The sequence below is a fragment of the Hemiscyllium ocellatum genome, chromosome 2 (assembly GCF_020745735.1).
Source record: "Hemiscyllium ocellatum isolate sHemOce1 chromosome 2, sHemOce1.pat.X.cur, whole genome shotgun sequence".
Taxonomy (NCBI): Eukaryota; Metazoa; Chordata; class Chondrichthyes; order Orectolobiformes; family Hemiscylliidae; genus Hemiscyllium; species Hemiscyllium ocellatum.
The window spans coordinates 142587813-142610042 of NC_083402.1; the positions used below are offsets into that span (position 1 = coordinate 142587813).

The window sequence follows — 22230 nt, forward strand, 5'->3', positions numbered from 1 at the left end:
AAAGTATTGGAAGAAATTCTAAAAAAAATTCTAAAGCAATATTTAGTAACAAGTCACTACAGGATAACGTACATGCCACAAAACGTGCAAATGAAAATATCCTGAGAAAAGAATTTGTAGTTTTAACACAGATGCTAGAGAATACAAAAATCTCCAAATTGAAAGGAGTGGACAGCAGCATTCAACTTTGTTACTTTACAAAGAAAACAGAAATCTCTCAGAAACTATTAGAAATACTATTAATAACAGAAGTGGGCCATTCAGCCTGGACTAGGCTTAGCCATTTGGCCGGAGGCTGTAGCCCCTGGTTCAGAACCCCCATGACAGTGGGGACATCCTTCCTGCATTGACCCTGTCTAGTCCTGTTAGGATTCTATAGGTTTCTTTGAGATCCTGCTCATTGTTCCAAATTCCAGTGAATACAATCTGAACTATTCCAGTCTCTATTGTCGTTCTATACAATATTGTCATTTTGCCTCATTATTGGTTCCGTCTAAATTTATTTTGAAAATACAAAAGAAAGGCAATTTATTATTAAGGAATGACTGAGAGGGATGCCTGAGACAAGATGGAACTATGGACCAGGTAAGTTAAAGAGATAATTGGGTGAGCATTTGACTTGGTATATATTTTTATTAGAAATTATGAGTAAAGCAAAGCATTAGTTTTGTTGGACTTCATGGAGTGTGATTAGAAATTAAACTCTGGCAAGTAGAATATATGCCTGAGCTAAGGCTAGGCAGATTTAAACTCCCGGTACTTAACAATGGGTGATTATGGGAAAAGAAAAAGTGCACAAATCCCAATGTTTGATACCTTCCAGCTTGATGGCAATCATCCTGATCTGGTGATCGCTAGTTAAGCTGGTTGTGTGTTGGAGATCTTCATGCATTCATCCTTCGCACTGGGGGACTGAATACAAGAGCTATTCCAGTGATATGTGTATGGAGAAAGAACGTGTAAAAGACTTAGCTGGTGACAAAAGCATCCCATGCGACAAAGGGGGAATGTTTAAGCAGATTGACAGCAGCATAGCTGTTATGGAAAATGGAAGACACAAAAGCTAGATGGTGGATCATTTAGAAGTACAAAGGAGACACTGACAGATGTTGGAATGAATCTTTTCTAAAATGTGAATCCAATTTGGATTTACCAAAACATTTGATTAAATGAATACTTATCACACATATTATTTGGATCTCACACCATAACCAATTGTACTCAAGAGACCGGTTCTATTCACAGATTGGGAGTTAGTTCACTCAGTTGGCTGGACAGCTGGTTTGCATTCCATAGTGATGTCAACAGTGTGGGTTCAATTCCCACACCTACAGAGGTTACCATGAAAGACTCTCCTTTTTAAATTCTCCCCTCGTCAGAGGGTTAAACCACTACCAACCGTCTCTCCAATGAAACAGCAGCCCAACTGTCCTCTGAGACGACAGTGACTTTACCTTCTCTTCATATTCATGAAGCCAAACCAATAAATTATGCAATCAGCTGGACTTGTAGTGTGAGAATGGGAATACAACTTAGACACAAAATCTCACAGGCCCTGATTTTGAACAAACCAAGGTTTTAATTTAAATTTTCTTGAAACTGTTTGTGCACTGATATCTACACTTTATTGCACGGCTTTTTCTCGTACCTGGTTATTGCTGTTGGCTTTCAAGATTGGTGGTGCTTCACTTCTGGGTGGTGACGATGTGCTACTGTTTTCACTGTCACTTCCATCACTCAAACTCATTCTGTCACACAAAGATACAAACATTACACGCAAGAAACAGGGATAAAACGGAGATACAGGATATTTTATTTGTTTCAATACACTCTTATATGGATATGGTCATGCTTAACATAATTTACATTGGAGATAGAGTTATAGAGATGTACAGCACTGAAACAGAGCTTTGGTCCAACTTATCCACGCCGACCAGATATCCTAATCTAGGCCCATTTGCCAGCCCATATCCACTCTTGCCATTCATATAGCCATCCAGATGCATTTTAAACGTTGTAATTGTACCAGCCTCCACGACTTCCTTTGGCAGCTCATTCCAAACATGCCCAACCCCCTGTGTGAAAACGTTGCCCTAAAATGTTTTATTGGTAAATAGTAACCATCTTCATTGATACAATATTATTTTGCTCTTCCCAGACCTACACTTAATCATGTCAATAAGTCAATTTTAACATCTTTTTGTTAACTTCAGATCAACCTTGGGGATGGTTCTCCAGGAGAATACATTGGGAAATTATTGAAGTGAAACTCTTTTCCCAAGTATTTCTCATTTTTCAATTACACTGCTTTGGGATGCAAGAGGATCATGTGAGCAGAATCTTTCATCCATTCAGTGATAGCCACCCAATATTCTCAATCATGACCACCCATATTTCAATTAAATAACTGCATCATTCCTCCTTTCAACCGGAATTTACTTAATTCATTGTGCAATGTATTAAAATCATCCGGAATGAACTGCTAGAGGAAGTGGGGGAAGGCTAGTATGATGACAACATTTAAAAGGCATCTGGATGAGTATAGGAAGAGGAAGAGTTGAGAGGAATAGGAGCCAAATGCTGGTAAATGGAACTACATGAATTTAGGATAGCTGGTCGGCATGTTCAAATTGGACTGACGGGTCTGTTTCTACGCTATAGATCTCGATGACTCTAAGCGATAGAATTATAAAGAGATCTCCATTATGAAACAACTTTCTCAGTGAAACAAAGGCAAAATACTGCAGATGCTGGCAATCTGTAAAAATAGAAGATTCTACAGAATTGGTCAGACAATATTTTATAGAAACAGACTGAGCTAAAGCTTCAAGCAGTGATGACCTTTCATCCTGCACTTCTGATCATCAGATCAGATTGAGACAACCCGAAATGTTCACACTCAGTTATCCAGCACAGAAACAGAGCCTTTGGTCCAACTCGTCCATGCCAACCCGACTTCCGAAACTGAACTGCTCCCATTTTTAATTAGATTCGATTACTTAGTGTGGAAACAGGCCCTTCGGCCCAACAGGTCCACACCGACCCGCAACCCACCCAGACCCATTCCCCAACATTTACCCCTTCATCCAACACTACGGGCAATTTTAGCATGGCCAATTCACCTAACCTGCACGTTTTTGGACTGTGGGAGAAAACTGGAGGACCCGGAGGAAACCCACGCAGACAAGGGGAGAATGTGCAAACTCCACACAGTCAGTCACCTGAGGTGGGAATTGAACCCGGGTCGCTGGCGCTGAGAGACAGCAGTGCTAACCACTGCCACCGTTCCTGTGTTTGACCCAAATCCCTCTTAGTAATTCAGTAAAATCAACCAGGCTTCATTTCAAGGTAAATGCCATACCATTTCATCACAGGTATGAAAGAAAGTGCTTTGAGAATTCTTGAGCATGTAATACAGCAAACCAATATATATTGGTAACAAAAGAAAACATGACAAACACAACTGGGGAGCACTGCTGATGAACAGCAGCAACATAGCAAGCAGCGCCACTTATAACAAATATGCAACTTTGTACACAAACGTCCATGAAGCATCTGGGACGTCATTAGTTTAAAATCTAGTCATGACGATGGATATTCCTTTTGAACACTTACACTGAATAAAGATAATAACATAAATTAGCATCATTAATGAAAATAAACAACCTCTAAGTTTCAGAGTTAGTTTTAGATCATTATCCTGAGTTTAATATTTGTGATAATTCATCCACTCTCATCAGTAACAGCACAAAAAGCAATCAAGCCTTTCAGCACAAAGAATCAACACAGCTAATGGAAAGGTGACAGAAAATTAGATATTTATTCAAACCTTAATTATAATTAGCTGGTTGTAATACTAACCGAAGCCCTCTGCTTCCACAATGAGTATTTAATGATCTCTCTACGTCAGATATGCTTCTGTTCTCATCTTCGTCTGATTCATTGTCTTCAGAATGGAGGTCCTCCATTATAGATCGCAGTGGACCTGGTCAGAAATGAAGAGAAGGACTATCAGAACCAATCCAAGTTTGGTGGTGCCGAGAAAATTATTCCAGAAGCTGTTTAACCATTTGAAGATATTACAGTACAATCAGATCCCGTCCTCTCACACTTCTATCCGCCACAAGAGTCAACGTTTCAAAACTAAAATAAGTCACCTGCCCAGGGTCCTTGCACAAGTGACTCCAGGTCTACAGCGAATGTGATTTACTCTCAATCGAATTGGTCTAGCAAGTTACTCAACTGCATCAAACTGAAAAAATGGTGAAAAAAAAAGTCTCAAAAGGAATGAAAACAGGATGGAGTACCCAGCAACAACCTGGGCACTGCAAATGACAGTGGAAAATTCCTCCACTGTTGTTGAGGTAAAACCTGAAAACTCACTAACACCACTGCGGGTCTATTTGCACCAAATGGACGGCAGCTGCCCAAGGAGGCAGATAGCATTCACTTTCCCTAGGGCAATGAGGGGCTGCAGTTTGGAAAGGCAAATCTGGGCAGGACTTATACACTTGATGGTAGGATCCTGAGGAGTGTTGCTGAACAGCGAGATCTTGGAGTGCAGATTCATACCTCCTAGCAAGTAGAGTCACAGGTAGATAGGATAGTGATGGCGGTGTTTGGTATGCTTTCCTTTATTGGTCAGAGTATTGAGTAGAGTTGAAAGGTCATGTTGTGGCAGTGCAGGACATTGGTTAGGCCACTTTTGGAATAGTGTGCGCAATTCTGGTTTCCCTGCTACAGGAAGGATGTTGTAAAACTTAAAAGGGTTCAGGAAAAATTTACAAGGATGCTACTAGGGTTGGAAGATTTGAGCTATGGGGAAAGGCTGAATAGGTTGGGGCTATATTCACTAGAGTGTCAGAGGCTGAGGGGTGACCTTATAGAGGTTTACAAAATCATGAGGGGGGTGGATAGAGTGAATAGCCAAGGTCTTTTCCCCAGGATAGTGGAGTCTAAAACTAGAGGGCACAGTTTTAAGATGGGGGGGGGGGGGGGGAGAAAGATTGCCAAGGGACCCAAGGGGCAACTTTTTCACAAAGGGCGGTGAGTGTATGGAATGAGCTGCCGGTGAAGTGGTGGAGGCTGGTACAATTATAACATTTAAAAGGCACCTGGATGGGTGGAAGAATAGGTAGGTAGTGGGACATGGGCCAAACGCTGGCAAATGGGGCTAGTTTTATATTGGCCCAGACGAGCCGGGGCGAAGGGTCTGTTTCTGTGCTGTACATCTCTGACTCTAATTACAGACTAGCAATAATAGCTGGGTCTAGTCAGCAAAGCCCACATCCCCTGTCTGAATAATAACACAAAAAAGTGGCACATTGACAAACTGCAGCATTGATAACTTGCTGAAGAAAGGGAATTGACCAACTTTACCTGATGATTCCAGAGCTACATGTAGGCTATTCCAGGGGAGCTTGGTAGATTTCCTTCCCTGAATGACTTAGTGAGCCAGATAAGTTTTTCTGACAATTGACAATGGTTTCATGGTTATCATTAGATTCTTAATTCCAGTTTATTTTACTAGTTCTACCATTTGCCATGGCAAGATTCGAACTAGAGTCCACAGAACATTAGCTCAGTTTCTGTTTCATGATAAACACTAGGCCAGTGCCTCTCCCAATGTGCAAAGAAGAGTGCATCAAATAAAAAGGAAGCTGTCAAGTGGCAGGCTAGCCAATAAGAAAAATGAAGCCTATTCCCTAAGTGTGATCAGCTCAGTGCCAAGTTTAGCTGAACGCATTCTGATTAATGCCATAGGACAATGACACATAATTGCCAATTTTCAGGCAAGACTTCCTGTTGTGCTTCAAAATAAGTCAAAGAACACAAAGTTCTTTTGATGAGTTGGCCAACATTCATCTCAATCAATAACAAGCAAAAGCGAAGCATATCAATTATGCCATTTTCCAAGGCTAATCCACCTTTCCTGCACATCTCTAGACATTATCGGCAATTTTTAGCATGACCAATCCACGGAACCTGAACATCTTTGGACCGTGGCAGGAAATCGGAGCATCTGGAGGAAACCCACGCAGATACTGGAGAACATGCAAACTCCACACAGCCAGTCACCCAAGGGTGGAACCGAACTCGGGTATCTTGTGCTGTGAGGCAGCAGTGCTATCCACTGAGCCACCAGACCCCATCCCCTCCCAAGGGAATCCAGAGAATGATGTGAAGCACTTTGTAACATAGTGAGGACTTGAAAGGAAGAGACGCATTGGAAGTAACATGTCTGAAATACAAGCTGTCGTGATGATAGGAATGACAAAAATGGCTGACCCCAAACAGAAATAACAGCAACACACAGGGCATACAGTAAAAGACTTACTTTAGACAGCTCATGAATAACAGTAGTCTTTAAAAGATGAGCCACTGAGTAATGTGAATGACACCATTAACTACCTTGTATGACAACTTTAAGTGAGAAAAAGCAACAAAAAAAAAAGTATTGACATTAGGACCAGGCCTCAGTTTGGAGAAACAAATATATTCCTCACAATAATCTACTCGCACACTTTAAAGCAATAACCATCAAGGAAATAACAACAGCAGAAAAGAGGATTGTGGAGAGGGATGCACCAGGCATGTATTAGGAAGACAATTACTTCTTTGAGAAGGGAACCAGAAAAAATATAAGAGTGAAACAAAATGAGAAAGTGGCAGAACAATGACAAATGGAAGTTTATATTGACCATTGTTAAGTATATCTAGAAGCTGAACTCAGGAGCGAAAAGGCTTAACCTTCTCAGAGTTATCCCTTCTGAGTCATAGAGATGTACAGCATGGAAACAGACCCTTTAGTACAAATCAGTCCATGCCGACCAGATATCCCAACGCAACCTAGTCCCACCTGCCAGCACCTGACCCATAATCCTTCCAAACCCTTCCTATTCATATACCCATCCAAATGCCTCTTAAATGTTGCAATTGTACCAGCCTCCACTACTTCCTCTGGCAGCTCATTCCATACACGCACCACCCTCTGTGTGAAAAAAGTTGCCCTTTAGGTCTCTTATATCTTTCCCCTCTCACCCTAAACCTATGCACTGTAGCTGTGGACTCCCAGACTTTGAAATCTGTTGTTGGAAAAGCGCAGCAGGTCAGGCAGCATCCAAGGAGCAGGAGAATCGACACTTTGGGCATAAGCCCTTCTTCAGGAAGTAGGGCTTATGCCCAAAATGTCGATTCTCCTGCTCCTTGGATGCTGCCTGACCTGCTGCTCTTTTCCAGCAACACATTTTTCAGCTCTGATCTCCAGCATCTGCAGTCCTCACTTTCTCCTAGGGAAAAGACTTTGCCTATTTACACTATCCATGCCCCTCAATTTTGTAAACCTCTCTTAGGTCACCCCGCAGCCTCTGACACTCCAGTGAAAACAGCCCCAGCCTGTTCAGCCTGAGTCAAATCAGAGAATCCCTTCATACCAAGTTATAAAACATCCATAAATAATTGAACTGAAATAATAAAAAGATACAACAAAAAGCAAATTGAAAGTTTTTGAAGGTGGAATTCCAAACAACAGAATAGTGAGCAAAATTGAAAACTGAAACACTGAATAACAGAATCCAAAACAGAGAGAATTGGTAATTCTATACAAAAGAAACTAAAGAACTGAGAGTGCTGGAAATCAGAAACAAAAACAGAATCGATAATATTCTGGGCAGATCACACTATTCAATTCCATTTACAATTGTCACTAGAGCTTCAGAGTAAGATGAACCAGAAGACTGACTTCCCATATTGGAGAATTTGGTGATATGGTGGCTCAGTGGTGAACACTGCTGCTCCACAGCAATGGGGAGCTGTGTTCGATTCCACCTTCAGGCGACCGTGGAGTTTGCACATTCTCCCTGTGTCTGTGTGGGTTTCCGCTGGGTGCTCTGATATCCTCCCACAGGGTTAGGTGGATTGGCCATGCTAAACTGCCATAGTATCCAGAGATGTGCTGGCTAGGTGGATTAGCCAGGGGAAATGCGGGGTAACAGGGATAGGATAGAGGGTGGGTTTGGGTGGGACTCTCTTCGGAAGGTTGGCGTGGACTTGATGGGCTGAATGGTCTGCTTCCCCAAATGCAGGACTCTGATTTGACTCATAAGGAATAAGTCTGAGAAGGTTAAGCCTTTTCGCTGCTGTTAGTTCAACATCAAGAGCTACAGACTATATATAAACTGGTGACATTTCACATCTTTACCTTGGCGGTTGTTTTGAGATGGAGTAAAACTTGAACTGGAATTTGAACTGGAACTGGAGCCAGCAGGACTTGGCTGTTGAGACTTGAACAAAGTAACAAGCAAGACAAGCTCGAGTTAATCTTATTGCAGCACCAACCCAAATACTTCAACAGAATAATTACCACTTAACGTTTTCCCACTCAAAAGTATCAATTTGTACATTATTTTCAGGTTCATTTCAAAATACTTGCACAAGAGTGATCTATTCTAAATCCTCTCCCTCAATTTTAAGCATTGGACAGCAAAAAAACTTCAGTTTCAGGGCTGCGAAACAATAGGCATGCAAACTTTACATGGAATCAAAATTATAACATGATAAAAATACATCATTTTATATCCAGCAATACTGGAAGAACAATATGAGCAAATATAAAGACTGTTAATACTTTGGGTAGAGATGTTACACTAGTCTGTTCATTTTTCTTGCACATTCCTCTTAAACTCGTAAATATCATAATGTTTCTGATTTAGTTTTAGTGAAAAGCTGACTCCAGCAATTAAGAATTGTTGCTCCAATCCCAAAGATGATCACAGCCTTACACCATTTCAGTTGCACAATTTATATCTGTGTTGATGAGTGTGCAGTGGGTGCCCAAGAGAAGGGGGGGGGGGGGGCGCAGCTGGGTAACTTAATGCTGTGTAAGCACATTATATTTGCACAACAGAAACAGGTCAAATGAGTAGTTTATATTCTTTCGTCCAGTCTTGTATTCCCTATAACCATTCCGAATAAGTGAGTTGCATTGTGGATTCATCAAATTCCCACATCAAGCTCTAGGATAAGTCAGCTTCCTGACCCGGATCCCTGCACCAGTCATCTCAGGCCCACTGACATATGGATTGAGAATATAGCATTATGTAAGTCCCAGTATGTGCAGGACTGGATCTGTAACAAAAATGCCACTACCAAAGTGGGACCATGAAACCAACTTTGCTATTAAGGAGTAGCAAGTCATTCTGCATGAATAGGTTAACCACATCTAAAATGTGAGTGTTATGGCATTCAGACCAAGCCATGAAGCAAAACCATGCCATTCAAATATCTTCAATGATTTATCAGTTACTTCTACTCAAAATCACATAAATTGTACCATGCTAGTAAGTAAAGTAGTTGACAACCTGCAATTGCTTCACATGCATAATTCACTTGCTTTTATCCCATGAACAAATTACCTCAGTCTGCAAGGGTAGACAGGATTACTGGGGCAAGGCTTTTTTTGCCACGGGGGTTGGGGTGGGATGGAAGCTGGGTAAGACACAGGGAGAGGAAAGGCGAAACAAATATTAACTCCCTTCAAAAATCAGAAATTTCAACTACTCACAACCAAAAACACTTGGCAGGGCATTTGCCTTTCCTTGTAGTGACATGGGAAATGGCAACGAAGTTGGGAAAATATAACAAGAATGAGAAAAATTGGAATCTGGACAGAAAAGGTGCCTGACTTTCCCCTTAAGCTTTAAATAGTGACTTCAGAACCTTACTGTTGAATGACAGCTACTTTATTTTCATATTCTGATCAACTTAAACACCAAACTCACCTAATTTCTAGATAGCTTCCAATGCTCTTCTCCTGCCTTGAAGTGATGGGTGGTACAAATTCTCAACATGCAAATCAAGGCTCATTGATTGCTGCCTCAGCCTTTATCCAACTGTTTTCAGGACATTATCATGGCATGTTCGGTGGACACTACCCTCTTTCACTCTGTGCCCAAAGCAAGCAAGTGATAACACATCACTGGCCTCTCATCATCGTTACTTTTAGACCAAGTCTCACCACACTTCAACTCTTCAGGCCTTACTGTCAACCTGGTCACCTTGCCATAGGAAAGATGTTATTAAACTGGAAAGAGTGCAGAAGAAATTTATGAGGATATTGCCAGGACTGAAATGGAGATGTTGGACAAATGAGGACCTTTTACTTTAGAAGGGAGGAGACTGAGGTGGGATCTTATAGAAGTGTATACGATCATGAGAGGCATGGATAGGGTGAATGCACTCAGTCTTTTTCCCAGGGTTAGGGATCACAGACTAGAGTGCAACAGTTTAAGTTTAGCAGGGAAAGAGTAAGAGTAAAAGGGAACCTGAGGGGTAACTGTTTTACGACACTGGGTAAACACCCCTGCTTAATTCAAAGAACAGCAAAACAGAAAAGATTTATCCCATGCTGTAATCTGTGAAAATCTGATAGGCCAAGACCTAGTTAAAGTAAAAACTAACAACTTTATTTCTTAAAGTAGGAGAGAGAATAATTAACTATTTACAATTCCTTAATCTAAACTATCTTTTAGCTTCCCCTTCTATAATACTTGTTCGATAAAACTCTCTATTACGATTTACAAAACAAAACTTCTTATCTCAAAAGCTGGCAGCTTTCAGTTTTCTGAATTCCTGTCTTTTCTTATTATTGTGAATTCTGCTTCAGAGGTTACTGATCGATAAAGGTACCTTTTAAGAGAGCTATTTTCTGGCTGGCACGCAGAGGTCATTGGCTTGGCAGTTCTCCTCTCAACTGTTCAATTTTGCCCGGTCTTGTACACCCAAAGCATCAGATTGTGTCATTGGCTTTTAAGATTGTTAATATACTCAACTAAAACTGGATTGGAATTTGGCAGTTTTTGGGATACAAGTTAAATTGATTGGTTGACAGTAAGGCCTGATTTGTCATTTCCAGGCAACCAGTTATTCAATCAATTATTTTCTTGGTTCTGTCAGGTAGTTCTGTTGCTTTTAACTCTCAAAAGTACAGTATACCACATATTCATAACAACAGAGGGTGATACGCATATGAAATTAGCTGCCAGCCAAAGTTGTTAAGGCAGGTACATTAACAACATTTAAAAGCCATTTGGACAAATACACAGCTCAGAAAGGTTTAGAGGGATACAGGCCAAGTGCAGGGAAATGGGGTTAGCGTGGATGGATATTTTGGTCGGCATGGATCGGTTTGGGCTAAAAGGACCTGTCTCATGCTGTAGGGCTCTATGACTCAGGGACAACTTCAGGTTTGCTTGCTTCTGTCAGGGTCACGGCACACTGGGGTATACACATCTTGTTAGGTGTACAAGACAAGACTTTTCTTCCAAATGCACAAAATTAAACTCCAAGGAACATTTATTATGTAATTTCAACTATCCATGGAAAAAATATTCAGTTATGGCACACGAAAACACCACCGCCAGCCACTTAAACCCTAGACATTGCTAAACCCTTTTCTCCCTCAGTCCACAGCTTGCTCTAATAAGCAGGGCTACCTAAATCAATACAAAAAACACTAAAGAACATAGAATCCCTACAGTGTGGAAACAGGCCCTTCAGCCCAGCAAGTCCACACTGACCCTTTGGAGAAATCCACCCACACCCATTCCCCTACTTATTACTCCAGTGTTAAGAATTTAGAACTATGGGAAGCAAAAATTCTCACAGTAAAGATCTCAACAAGTCCTCTGCTCACTTGATATTGCATTGATCGTATTGCCTTAGTTCATGGTTCAGTCTTCAATCTGTCATAATATTACACATTTCAACCTCATTTCTCTATTAACAAAGTGCAGATCGCAACTTTTTAAAAATATTCCTCCACTTCAGTGTTTTTTTCAGAGGGGTGTTTGGAGTGACCAGGAAGGAGCATGTTATAACAATAGACTCAGGAGGTGACAAATGCAAGGATGAAGGATTCAGCAGATTTGTGTGTAGTCGGGTTACCAGAAGGCAGTCTCTTTGGAGGAATTTAAAAAGCAGCTTCAAATTGAACTGGATTTTAAGGTCTGAAGCAGCCCGATTGTGGTTCGGGAGGAGGTGGAACTGGTGGCAAAGGTGAAAGGTTTGTGGCCAAGACAAAGAACAATGTTTGCAGCCTTCGTAATCCTTAAGAAAACGAAAACTGCAGCTCATCCCAAACTGTGCACTGGTCAGGTAATTCAATAATATAGCAGCAAAGGAGGGATCAAGAGAGGTGCTGGAGGGGTAAAACTGGATAGTATATTTGCAAACATTATGAAGTTGTGTTGTTGTCAAGGGACATGGGTGAGAATAAGGGAAGGACTACAGTGAGATTCTTGGGGATTCAAGTTGGGGAGGTGACAGCCTAATGGTGATATCACTGGCCTATTTATCCAGAGAATACCTGGGGACCTGGGTTCCAATCCTGCCATGGCAGATGGTAGAATTTGAATTCAATAAAAATCTGGATTTAAGAGTCTAATGAAGAGCATGAATCCAAAAAAGTTCTTGGAAAAACCCATCTGGTTCATTAATGTCCTTTGGGGATGGGAACTAGCATCCTGACTAGCCTTATCTGGTCTACATGTGACTCCAGACCAACAGTGGTTGATTATTTACCCTTTGGGTAATTAGGGATGGGCAAGAATAGCTGGCAACATCCTCATCCCGGGGATGAGTAAAGAAAAAGACGAATGATGTGGGGTCAGAAAGGAAACCAATACTTCAGTTGCTCTGATAACAGACAGGTCAGAAGGAAATCAAGCTAGGGTCATCTCACTCCACTTAAAGCTACAGGGGAGGGTGATTTGTTCATCTGCAGTGATTAAATGGATTTCAGTTATCTACGGCGCTCTGCTTGGGCCTTTTTAGGAAGGACAGTGGTGAGAAATTTAAATAGGATTTAAATTAAAAACAACAAGTATGGATTTGGGAGGCAGTGACGTATTGAAGGATGTGAGGAAGGTAAGTTGGAGATCGCAGATGTTTGTAAGCTTTCTCCATCCTTACGTTAAATCTGAAGGTGGCAGTTTGAATAGAGAGCAGTATCCAATCATCACCACCAGAGTTACACTATGTGCACTTTTAGTGGGAGTGAGATCAAAGGAACAGGTGCTGAAGCTCATGAGGAAAACAGGTTCGGAAAAAAAGATGGAAGATTCATAACGAGATTCATAAGCAGAGTTGAAAGAGACTTGGCAGCCACAGCAGGGTGGGGGAGAGAAGTCTAAAGCTCACCAATGGCCCCATTTACAACCTCACTGTCCTTTCTAGAAGTTTTTTTTTAAACCATTTGTCACCTTACAAATACCTGCCCATTTATCAGAGAGCTACTTGCTTGAATTCCACTCCATATATGATCAAAACTGATATCAAAAAGTCATCAATTACACTCTGCGACTAACAAAGAAAGAATTCCTCTATTTGTTCTTCTGGACTTGTCGGAAGCTTCAGACAATTCATCAGGCCATGCTCTTCCACCAGTGACTAATCTGGGTGGGACAACCACCCACCTATTCCCATTCTTGTACATCTTCCATAGCCAGAGATCTGTCGTGGTCTTCCCCTGTTCCTGCAGATACTCCAGGCAAGCCAAACATCTACCCTTGGATCATTCTCAACTCAACCATAATATGCCCTTCCATGATATCATTCAAAAACAAAAAACAGGAAGATTCCACATGCTGTAATACTAAGTTCTAGCTCACTCCTATTGTCTCCAAAGTTGTAAGGCTGCTTACTTCACATCCAGCAACTGGAGGGGTATAACATTCCTCTAATTAAATATTGGGTTGACTGAAGTCATTGCTTGTCGCTGCTGTCACAAACACCATTCCCTCACGACTAATCCCATTCCACCTACTGACAGCTGTCAGAGGCTCCAGTAGATTATTCACAAGCTTGGTGATGCATTTAAGCCCAAAATGACCTTCAATCATATCTATCCTGTGAATAAGACTGTCTAATTACCCTTTTAGGTCTCTGCTTCAGCTGAGCTGTTCCTGAAACTTGATCTGTGTCTCGGCTTCCCACAGACTCGAGGATCTTATCGCATTCCTGACCTGCCTCTCACCTTTGCCCTGGCACCAGATTAGCCCTCCGACTTTCCCTATTTCCATCTCCAACCTCACAGCTCAGAGATCTGCACCCCTCAAATTGGTGCATTCCCAGTTCTCATGGCTCCAAGATTGGTGACAGTGCCTTTAGTCACCTGAGCTTTAAAGCATAGAATTCCTTTGCAACATTTCTCTACCGCATTTCTTTCTTTAAAAGTTGCCTTAAAATCGACCTCCTTGCCCAAGTTTTAGCTCACCTGTCCTAATATCTGTTTGTGAGATCATGTTTTGGCTCACCTGTCCGTATATTTGATTGTTATATTGTGGGGTAGCACTTTCCAATGCTGTAGCACTCCTTTAGCAAGTTACCCTGGTTCAGACAAAAGCAGGTTAGATCACTTCATAAATTGTCTCAGTCTCAACAATAAAATAGGGAGTTCTATGGAAATGGAAGGGCAGGCAGAAGACTGCAAGGGCAGGGACAGATTTACTGTAAGGAAGTCAGAAACTATCTCCCTGGAAGATTTAATACTTGGCAGTTTAGACAGAACACAGCTAAGTTTGACACAGTTTGATATGATCAAGCTGGATGTGAAGAATTGTTGTGACAGTGTGCTCCAAATACATTCATCTTGCCTGATCTTCCACATCCAGTGACATTCAACAGCAGTGCCCTCTCCCAAGCCAACCTGACACACAAAGCAGCTCTGCTGGGTGGGACATGTCAGGCGTAGCTCTGACACCACACTCTCAAAGCAACTGTTCAGACACTGATCCCAGCAAGAGACTAAAACGAGGATGCTGATTCAGGATGGCAATGAACACATTAAAGACACATCACTGTGAATGTGAAGAGATGAACACGAGGTGTTGGAAGGAGTACTTACATCTCCAAGCAACCCATCTATTCAACTCTTCCAGCACCACACATGACCAAGTCTATAAATCCTGCACTAAACACACCAGCTATTTCATCAAATCAGAGTGAAAGCAATTCAGCTTTAATCCCAGGAGGATGGCTAAATGAAGATCTTCATGCTTGTGCTTCTTGTACCCGAGATGACGATTTGATTGCATTACTGAGAATTGACCAAGGTGGTAGACAAGTGAAAGTTTCCTGAACTTTAACTTCGACTTGAACTCAATTGAGCTAACCACAGCTAGGTTAACAATGAACAAGTAAAACAAGACGGCAGCGCTGGATATGTAGACACACTCAAATTACAAAACTGACACACAATTTGGAGCGTAGGTATCAAAAGAAATTGAATAAAAGCAATATACTATGTGTAGACTGAAGAAACTCAGCAGGTCTGCCAGCATCTGTGAAGAGAGAAACAGAGTTAAACGTTTTAAGTCCAGAACCATTCTGAAGTGTTATTCAGGACTTAAAATGTTAACTGTTTCTCACTCCATAGATGTAATTTTTAAAAGCTGTACTTCAAGATACAATGACTCTTAACCTTCAAAGTCTTTTGGACTATACATATATGAAATTCATAGCTTCATGAAACAAAACATGCAAGTTGAAAGCTGTTTAATGCCACTACAGTAAACATTCTATAGTGTACGACAGAGTGCATTCGCTCATTTGAAGTGAGTGAAGTTACAATGGAATTAACTTTCGGCACCAAGTCAAGATAGTCAATTAAAAATGTACTTGATCTCAAATTCATCCAGGAATCTAAAAAAAGAGACTTTAAACTCAACCCCACTTTGGAGTAGTTAGATAATGAAGTGCGCATCAACAGTAAAAACGCACTTGCGTTAATAATTGGTGTACATCAGGAGGATAGCCAATTTTATGTACAAAATAACCAATTTGGTTTAAGAAAGATATAGAAGAGAAAACAAGGGAAGGGTCACTGGCCCAGAAGTGTTAACTCTGCTTTCTCTCCACAGATACAGCCAGACCTGCTGAGCTTTTCCAGCAACGTCTGTTTTAATTTCTGAAGAGAAAACAGGCTGGGGGAGGTGGATGAAATAAATCAAGTAACTACTTCAGTCAGTCAGAAGGTCAAAAGCCCCACATCGGAGGCATTTTGGACAACTCTTCATAAAACGGGAATAGAAATAGCGACGGAGAGGATCACCACACTCTATTCATCATTTTCCACCTCACAAAATTAAAATCCCCTTTATCAATTTATATTGAGACCATTTACTTGGTGATTTCTTGTGAAAATATCAGTGAAAGCAATGTACTGTCAAACATTAGCCAGACTGAAAATTGCTGATAACACAGTAATATTTGACTGCTATGAATTCAAGAGTCATTCTGTTAAGTATTACAAATCTGCCCTGTTGGTTCTAGATTCATAAAAAGGATTACTATCCAGCTGGTTTTGACACCTCTAGAAAGCACAGGCAATCTTTAGCACTAAATGTGTTTCTTGACAGTTTTACAACCTGTTATTCCAAAGGCTGTGGTATTTATGGCATCATTCACTCAGGGCATTTGCCCACTTACCCTGTGGTTACTAATCAGTGAATGGATAGTTCATGGGCCAGAATTAGCGTGAAGGCGTCCTGCAACAAAGGAGCACTCGTTCCCCTCCCTCTCAAAAAAATAAATAAATGTTAGGTTAGACCCTTGACAGCGGAAACTATGTCTTCTTCCTGTTCTACTCATTTTCTGGTCCCAGACAAACTAATGAGACTTGCATCGAGATGCACTCGTTTATGCACAGGCCCAATGGAAGATTTATGGCTTTCCAAAGCTCTTTTTCCCTAATGCCTTCCTGCTGATTCAAAAGAAACCATGGCATCACCTTTATCACATCCACTTTACAAAGTCTGACATGCAGGGATCTCAGCAGATTCCTCCTGCTATTGCTCGCTCCACAATTCCAGTGATATTTAAGAAAAAAAATAAAAGGGACATCAGCGTTATTTTAAGTAATACTTTGCTTGGCAGTTCAAGTCAGCATGCTCTAGAGACTTGGCCTGGGCAGTCTGAAGGCTGGCACAGACTTGATGAAATGATTTAAAATGCTTTTTAAAAAGAAGTTAAAAATCACAACACCAGGTTACAGTCCAACAGGTTTATTTGGAAGCACTAGCTTTCAGAGTGCTGCTCCTTCATAAGATGGTTGTGTTTTAAAAAGAAAATTTCTTTATTCTGATGCTGAACTTTTATTTATGATTCTCTCAAGCCTGCAACACTTAAGTATTCTGTGCCTAGGGAACCTGTACCTAAGATAGCGCTAAAGTGGTGACATTACTAACTTTGAGCGCATTCGAGGGCACATAATAATAAAGGTGAATGCAATTCAAAAGAATTTAAAATAAAACACTTCAATGTTTATCAGTGCAAATTCCTTTCTCCGAACACTCCAATTATTTCTACAATCCTAACCAATGGCAGCCCAACACATTAGGCTTTCATCAGCGACTAACTGACTTTGCATTTATTTGAGGTGAAAAAATTAAATCTGGGAAGCAGCTTCAGTTTGGAAGGGAAAGGATTTTTAAAAACCCAGCTAATTCATCTTTACCTGTTTATTAAAAAAAATGCACTCTCTCTCAACCAGCTGAAAGATTCACCATTTTATAATCTTAGAGCTTTTGAAATTCCCCGCGATCAAAAAGCTACCACGACGGTGATAAAGTTAGGCCATTACCAGGATCAGACCATTGTGAAGAGAGGAGGTGGCCACTGAAGCTTAAGAGGGCCAACTAGGGAGGTAAACCATTGTTAAGTTTATAGATTTCTGGGGAGAATGAGACGTACTTTGATGTTGTTTAATGCAATTTACAGCCCGTTTGTCTGTCTGGGTGTCTAACTGACAGTAAACACACGGTCAAACATCTTCAATAAATCACAATCCTTTAACACATGCTCCTGCGAGCCAGTCATTACTAAGAAACTCATAAAAACAGAATCCCAAGTCTGCATCTCTCTTGCAGGTTATTTCTTAAAGAAAAAAACTTAACATCAGTTGTTTTGTTTGTATGAACACTTCATTGTGGAGTAGTTTTGATTATAGTTGCCTTAAATAGGTATTTATTAACATTAGATATTTATTACAATGAATATTCAGACATTAGAAAAAAAACCATGATGGTTCAAGATAGTTTTGTAACAACTTTCCTCTGTTTAAGCAGATCATAGTTCCTGTAATTGTAAATAAATAACAAGACCATATCTGGAATACAGCATGTAACAATTTCTACCCTGAGGATGCCATGTGCCACGTTTCATGTCCCTCTTTTATTCCTTTGGTGCATTATGAAAGCATCACAAGGAGAACAAAGATCTGTATCCACACTGCAAGGATTCTAATTCAAAAAAATAGACTGGAACATAGGGCTTCTTGCTAAAGTGCAAATGAGCAGAAGGACAAAGACTATTCTGGCCAGGAGTTCTGTGCCCACAGCTCCAGTTAAATAGTTTCATGCATCAATGCATTTGATAGGATACCAAGTCAAAATTAAGAGATCTGGAAAAATCTTAAGGTCCCTCAAGTGTGGAAACAGGCCCTTCGGCCTAACAAGCCCAAGAGTATCCCACCCAAACCCCATTACTCTACATTTACCGCTGATCAAATACACCTAACCTGCACACTCTGGGCAATTTAGCATGGCCAATTCACCTAACCTGCACGTCTTTGGACTGTGGGAGGAAACCAGGGCACTCGGAGGAAACCCACGCAGACACGGGGAGAACGTGCAGACTCCACACACACAGTCGCCCGATGCTGGAGTTGAAGCCAGGTCCCTGGCACTGCGAGGCAGCAGTGCTAACCACTGAGCCACCGTGCCACCCCAAAAACGTGGAACCTTCCTCCATCATTACAATGTGGGATGCGTGGAAGACACTAAAACCAATTATTTCTTTACTGGGGGGAGATAAAAATGGAGAAATGCCCAGGATGGGGATGGGAAGTAATAAAAAGTGGCCATAGTTTACAAAATTATAAGGCTGCTCTCTCATCAGAGAGAGATGACTGGTAAGGCTTAAACCGGAGGATCATCATACCCCAGGCAAGGGGAGACGCTCAGAAGGAGATTTCTTCATGGAACCCCCACACTGCCGACATCACTGCACCTCAAATCAGCCATACAGCCAACTGAGCTCCACAATAATCTGCTCTGCTGCAGCTTGGTAAAATGTAAGGGGAGAGTGGAAAGCAACTGTGTTTTTTTTTAAAAATGCCTGAGAAATGAAAGGAGTAAGAGGAACTACCTATATAAGTAGATCACGTGAAATTATTTTCCAACAGGCCTCTCTCTCAGTAACCAAAAACGTATCTTTTTACAGTCATTATGTTGCCAACATTTACCTTTAAAATAGGAATTTACTTTTGAAGAAGTTGCTAAGGCTCTCAAAGCAAATAAAAAAGGTTCTAATATCCCTTTCCTTGCAAAAAAAAACCCAGAAAATTTGCTTTGCAAATAAGAATAACCGAAACTAATTTTGTAAAATTCAAGCCAGTTTCAGTTACTAATCAAAATCTCAGAAGAACCTGATGTATTAGTTTTGAATACTGTTCAGTATGATTAAATGACTACCTGAAATTAGTTTTGAGGGGAATAACTTGGTGGCTTAAGACATACAAGCAACTTCGCTACAAGCTTTGTGACATACATTGTAAACGTTGGAAGTGGGGCGGGATATCCACACAGGAGAACAGGAAAGGAGCACAGACTTCACTCTGAAGTCCTGACCAGCGTTTTGTCCCTCAACTCAAACTTGTGACTACAGTCCCCAAATAAAATTACTGCAGTCCAAAAAAAAGTGTTCTGACAACCACATGAGATAATGAGACACAATTTAAATGCATTATTTTCAAGTAGTGTTAGTATTGGGTTAACTGTTCAGTAAGTACTGACATCAGACATAGCGAAAATGAGACGAAGGCAAAACTTTACAATTTGAACTCAAAGCGCTGAAATGCACAAAATTTAACTTGACAAAAGGAAACAACAATTTACACATTGTTAGAGGATGCTGATCAGACTACGGTTGGAATGAACATGCTGCAGAAGCTGTTAAGTTCCTGTTAATGGATTAAAGTCAAACCTGACAGATGGACTACATTGCTGTTTTAAGAACCCATTACTCAAGTGATTAAAAAAAACTGTGCGTGGACATATTTCTTCTGTTTACCAAGAACACAGCCTTTTGAGAGACTAAATGCTGTTTCTGGACCATGTAAGTGAATCACACTTTGAGCATAACTGACAAATGTTAAATATTAGTCCTGATGAAGGGTACCAATCCAAAACATTGACTTTCCAGCTCCTCTGATGCTGTCTGACTTGCAGTACTTTTCCAGCTCTACATTTTATTGACTCTGACTTCCAGCATCTGCAGTCCTTACCATCTCCATGAAATAGACCCAACCCGTCCATGATGACCAGATATCCTAACCTAATCTAGCCCCATTTGCCAGCACTTGGCCCATATCCATCCAAACCCTTCCTATTCATGTACCCATCCAGGTGCCTTTTAAATGTTGTAATTGTACCAGCCTCCACCACTTCCTCTGGCAGCTCATTCCATACACGCACCACCCTCTGCTACTAAGGATTACATTAGAAACCAATTTAAGATAAATCAGTTGGGCTTGCAGTGAGATTCATTTGGGAACATTAGAAATTACATTTATTCACACAGGCCACTGTTTCTGCAGGAAAAAAAACTCAATTCCTCACTGCAGAAGTTATAAAAGCCTGTGAAAACAGCCATGATGCATCATTCCCATGACAGCGTTCTGATCAATTTACTTATCTGGTTTGAATTTAGTTTGGGATGGCACGGTGGCAAGCACTGCTGCCTCACAGTGACAGAGACCTGGGTTCAATTCCCACCTCAGGTGACTGTCTGTGTGGAGTTTGCACATTCTCCCAGTGACTGTGCGGGGGTCCAGTTTCCTCCCACAGTCCAAAAAAAATGTGCAGGTTTGGTGAATTGGCCATGTTAAATTGCGCGTAGTGTTAGCTGAAGGGGTAAATGTCGGGGAATGGGTCTGGGTGGGTTGCGCTTCGGTGGGTCATGCTGCGGTGGGTCAGTGTGGACTTGTTGGGCCGAAGGGCCTGTTCCCACACTAAGTAATCTAATCTAATCTAATATGGGCGGCACAGTGGTTAGCACCGCTGCCTCACAGCACCAGAGACCCGGGTTCAATTCCCACCTCAGGTGACTGTCTGTGTGGAGTTTGCACACGTGGGTTTCCTCCGGGTGCTCCGGTTTCCTTCCATTGTCCAAAAATGTGCACGTTAGGTGAATTGGCCATGCTAAATTGTCCCATAGTGTTAGGTGAAGGAGAAAATATAGGGGAATGGGTCTGGGTGGGTTGTGCTTCGGCAGGTCGGTGTGGACTTGTTGGGCCAAAGGGCCTGTTTCCACACTAAGTAATCTAATCTAATCAAATCAAAATCAAATCAGTTAAATTAAGATAGTTAACAGCCCCTGCTGAATTTCCATAGACAAACCAATTAACTTCCCCTGTTCTTAATCTGTTCAAATTGTTGTTCCTTTTAAAATAGATTAGATTACTTTTTAGATTACTTAGTGTGGAAACAGGCCCTTCGGCCCAACAAGTCCACACTGACCCACCGAAACACAACCCACCCAGACCCATTCCCGTACATTTACTCCTTCATCTAACACTACGGGCAATTTAGCATGACCAATTCACCTAACCTGAACATCTTTGGACTGTGGGAGGAAACCGGAGCACCCGAAGGAAACCCATGCAAACACGGGGAGAATGTGCAAACGTCTCACATTCAGTCGCCTGAGACGGGAATTGAACCCGGGTGTCTGGCGCTCTGAGGCAGCAGTGCTAACCACTGTGCCACCATTTTCTCAAGTTAGTTTTCTTGCACTTAAATCCTGGATGAGTGAAGACAAAATGCTTCCACATTACGTCTCTTTCCAACAACATAAATTTGCAGAATTAGAGCAATAAAGTAATGCAGTGGAAAACACTAAGGTTCCCAGAGAAGGATCAGAAAACTATACAATTCTCAACTGGAAATCTAAAAAAATTAGTGCAAGTCAAAGGGGATTCAAAAGCAGAGGATTCTGGATTCTTTGAACAGGATATTAATATTCACTTCATTGCTTTTATACTCATCTTCATAACTGACTAGGTCATGGATCAAGTATCGCATTCAAATCTGGGCTCCCTCATAGCAAGGATGTTCAGAGTCAGTTCAGTTAAGAAACACTGGAACAAAGTCAGCAAGAGGCACTAAGGAACCA

The 22230-nt window shown here is 41.2% G+C and overlaps 1 protein-coding gene across 2 annotated transcripts in view; it reads right to left on the minus strand.

Annotated features, from left to right (window-relative positions):
• Positions 1 to 22230, minus strand: part of mllt3 (MLLT3 super elongation complex subunit) — a 155199-nt gene that overhangs the window by 37782 nt on the left and 95187 nt on the right. For both annotated transcript variants that reach the window (XM_060846639.1, XM_060846638.1), the window contains exons 6-8: positions 8201 to 8282; positions 3862 to 3985; positions 1649 to 1748 (exon numbers count right to left, since the gene is read on the minus strand). In XM_060846639.1, coding sequence (XP_060702622.1) covers positions 1649 to 1748; positions 3862 to 3985; positions 8201 to 8282 — 306 coding nt within the window. The remainder of the gene's footprint in view (positions 1 to 1648; positions 1749 to 3861; positions 3986 to 8200; positions 8283 to 22230) is intronic.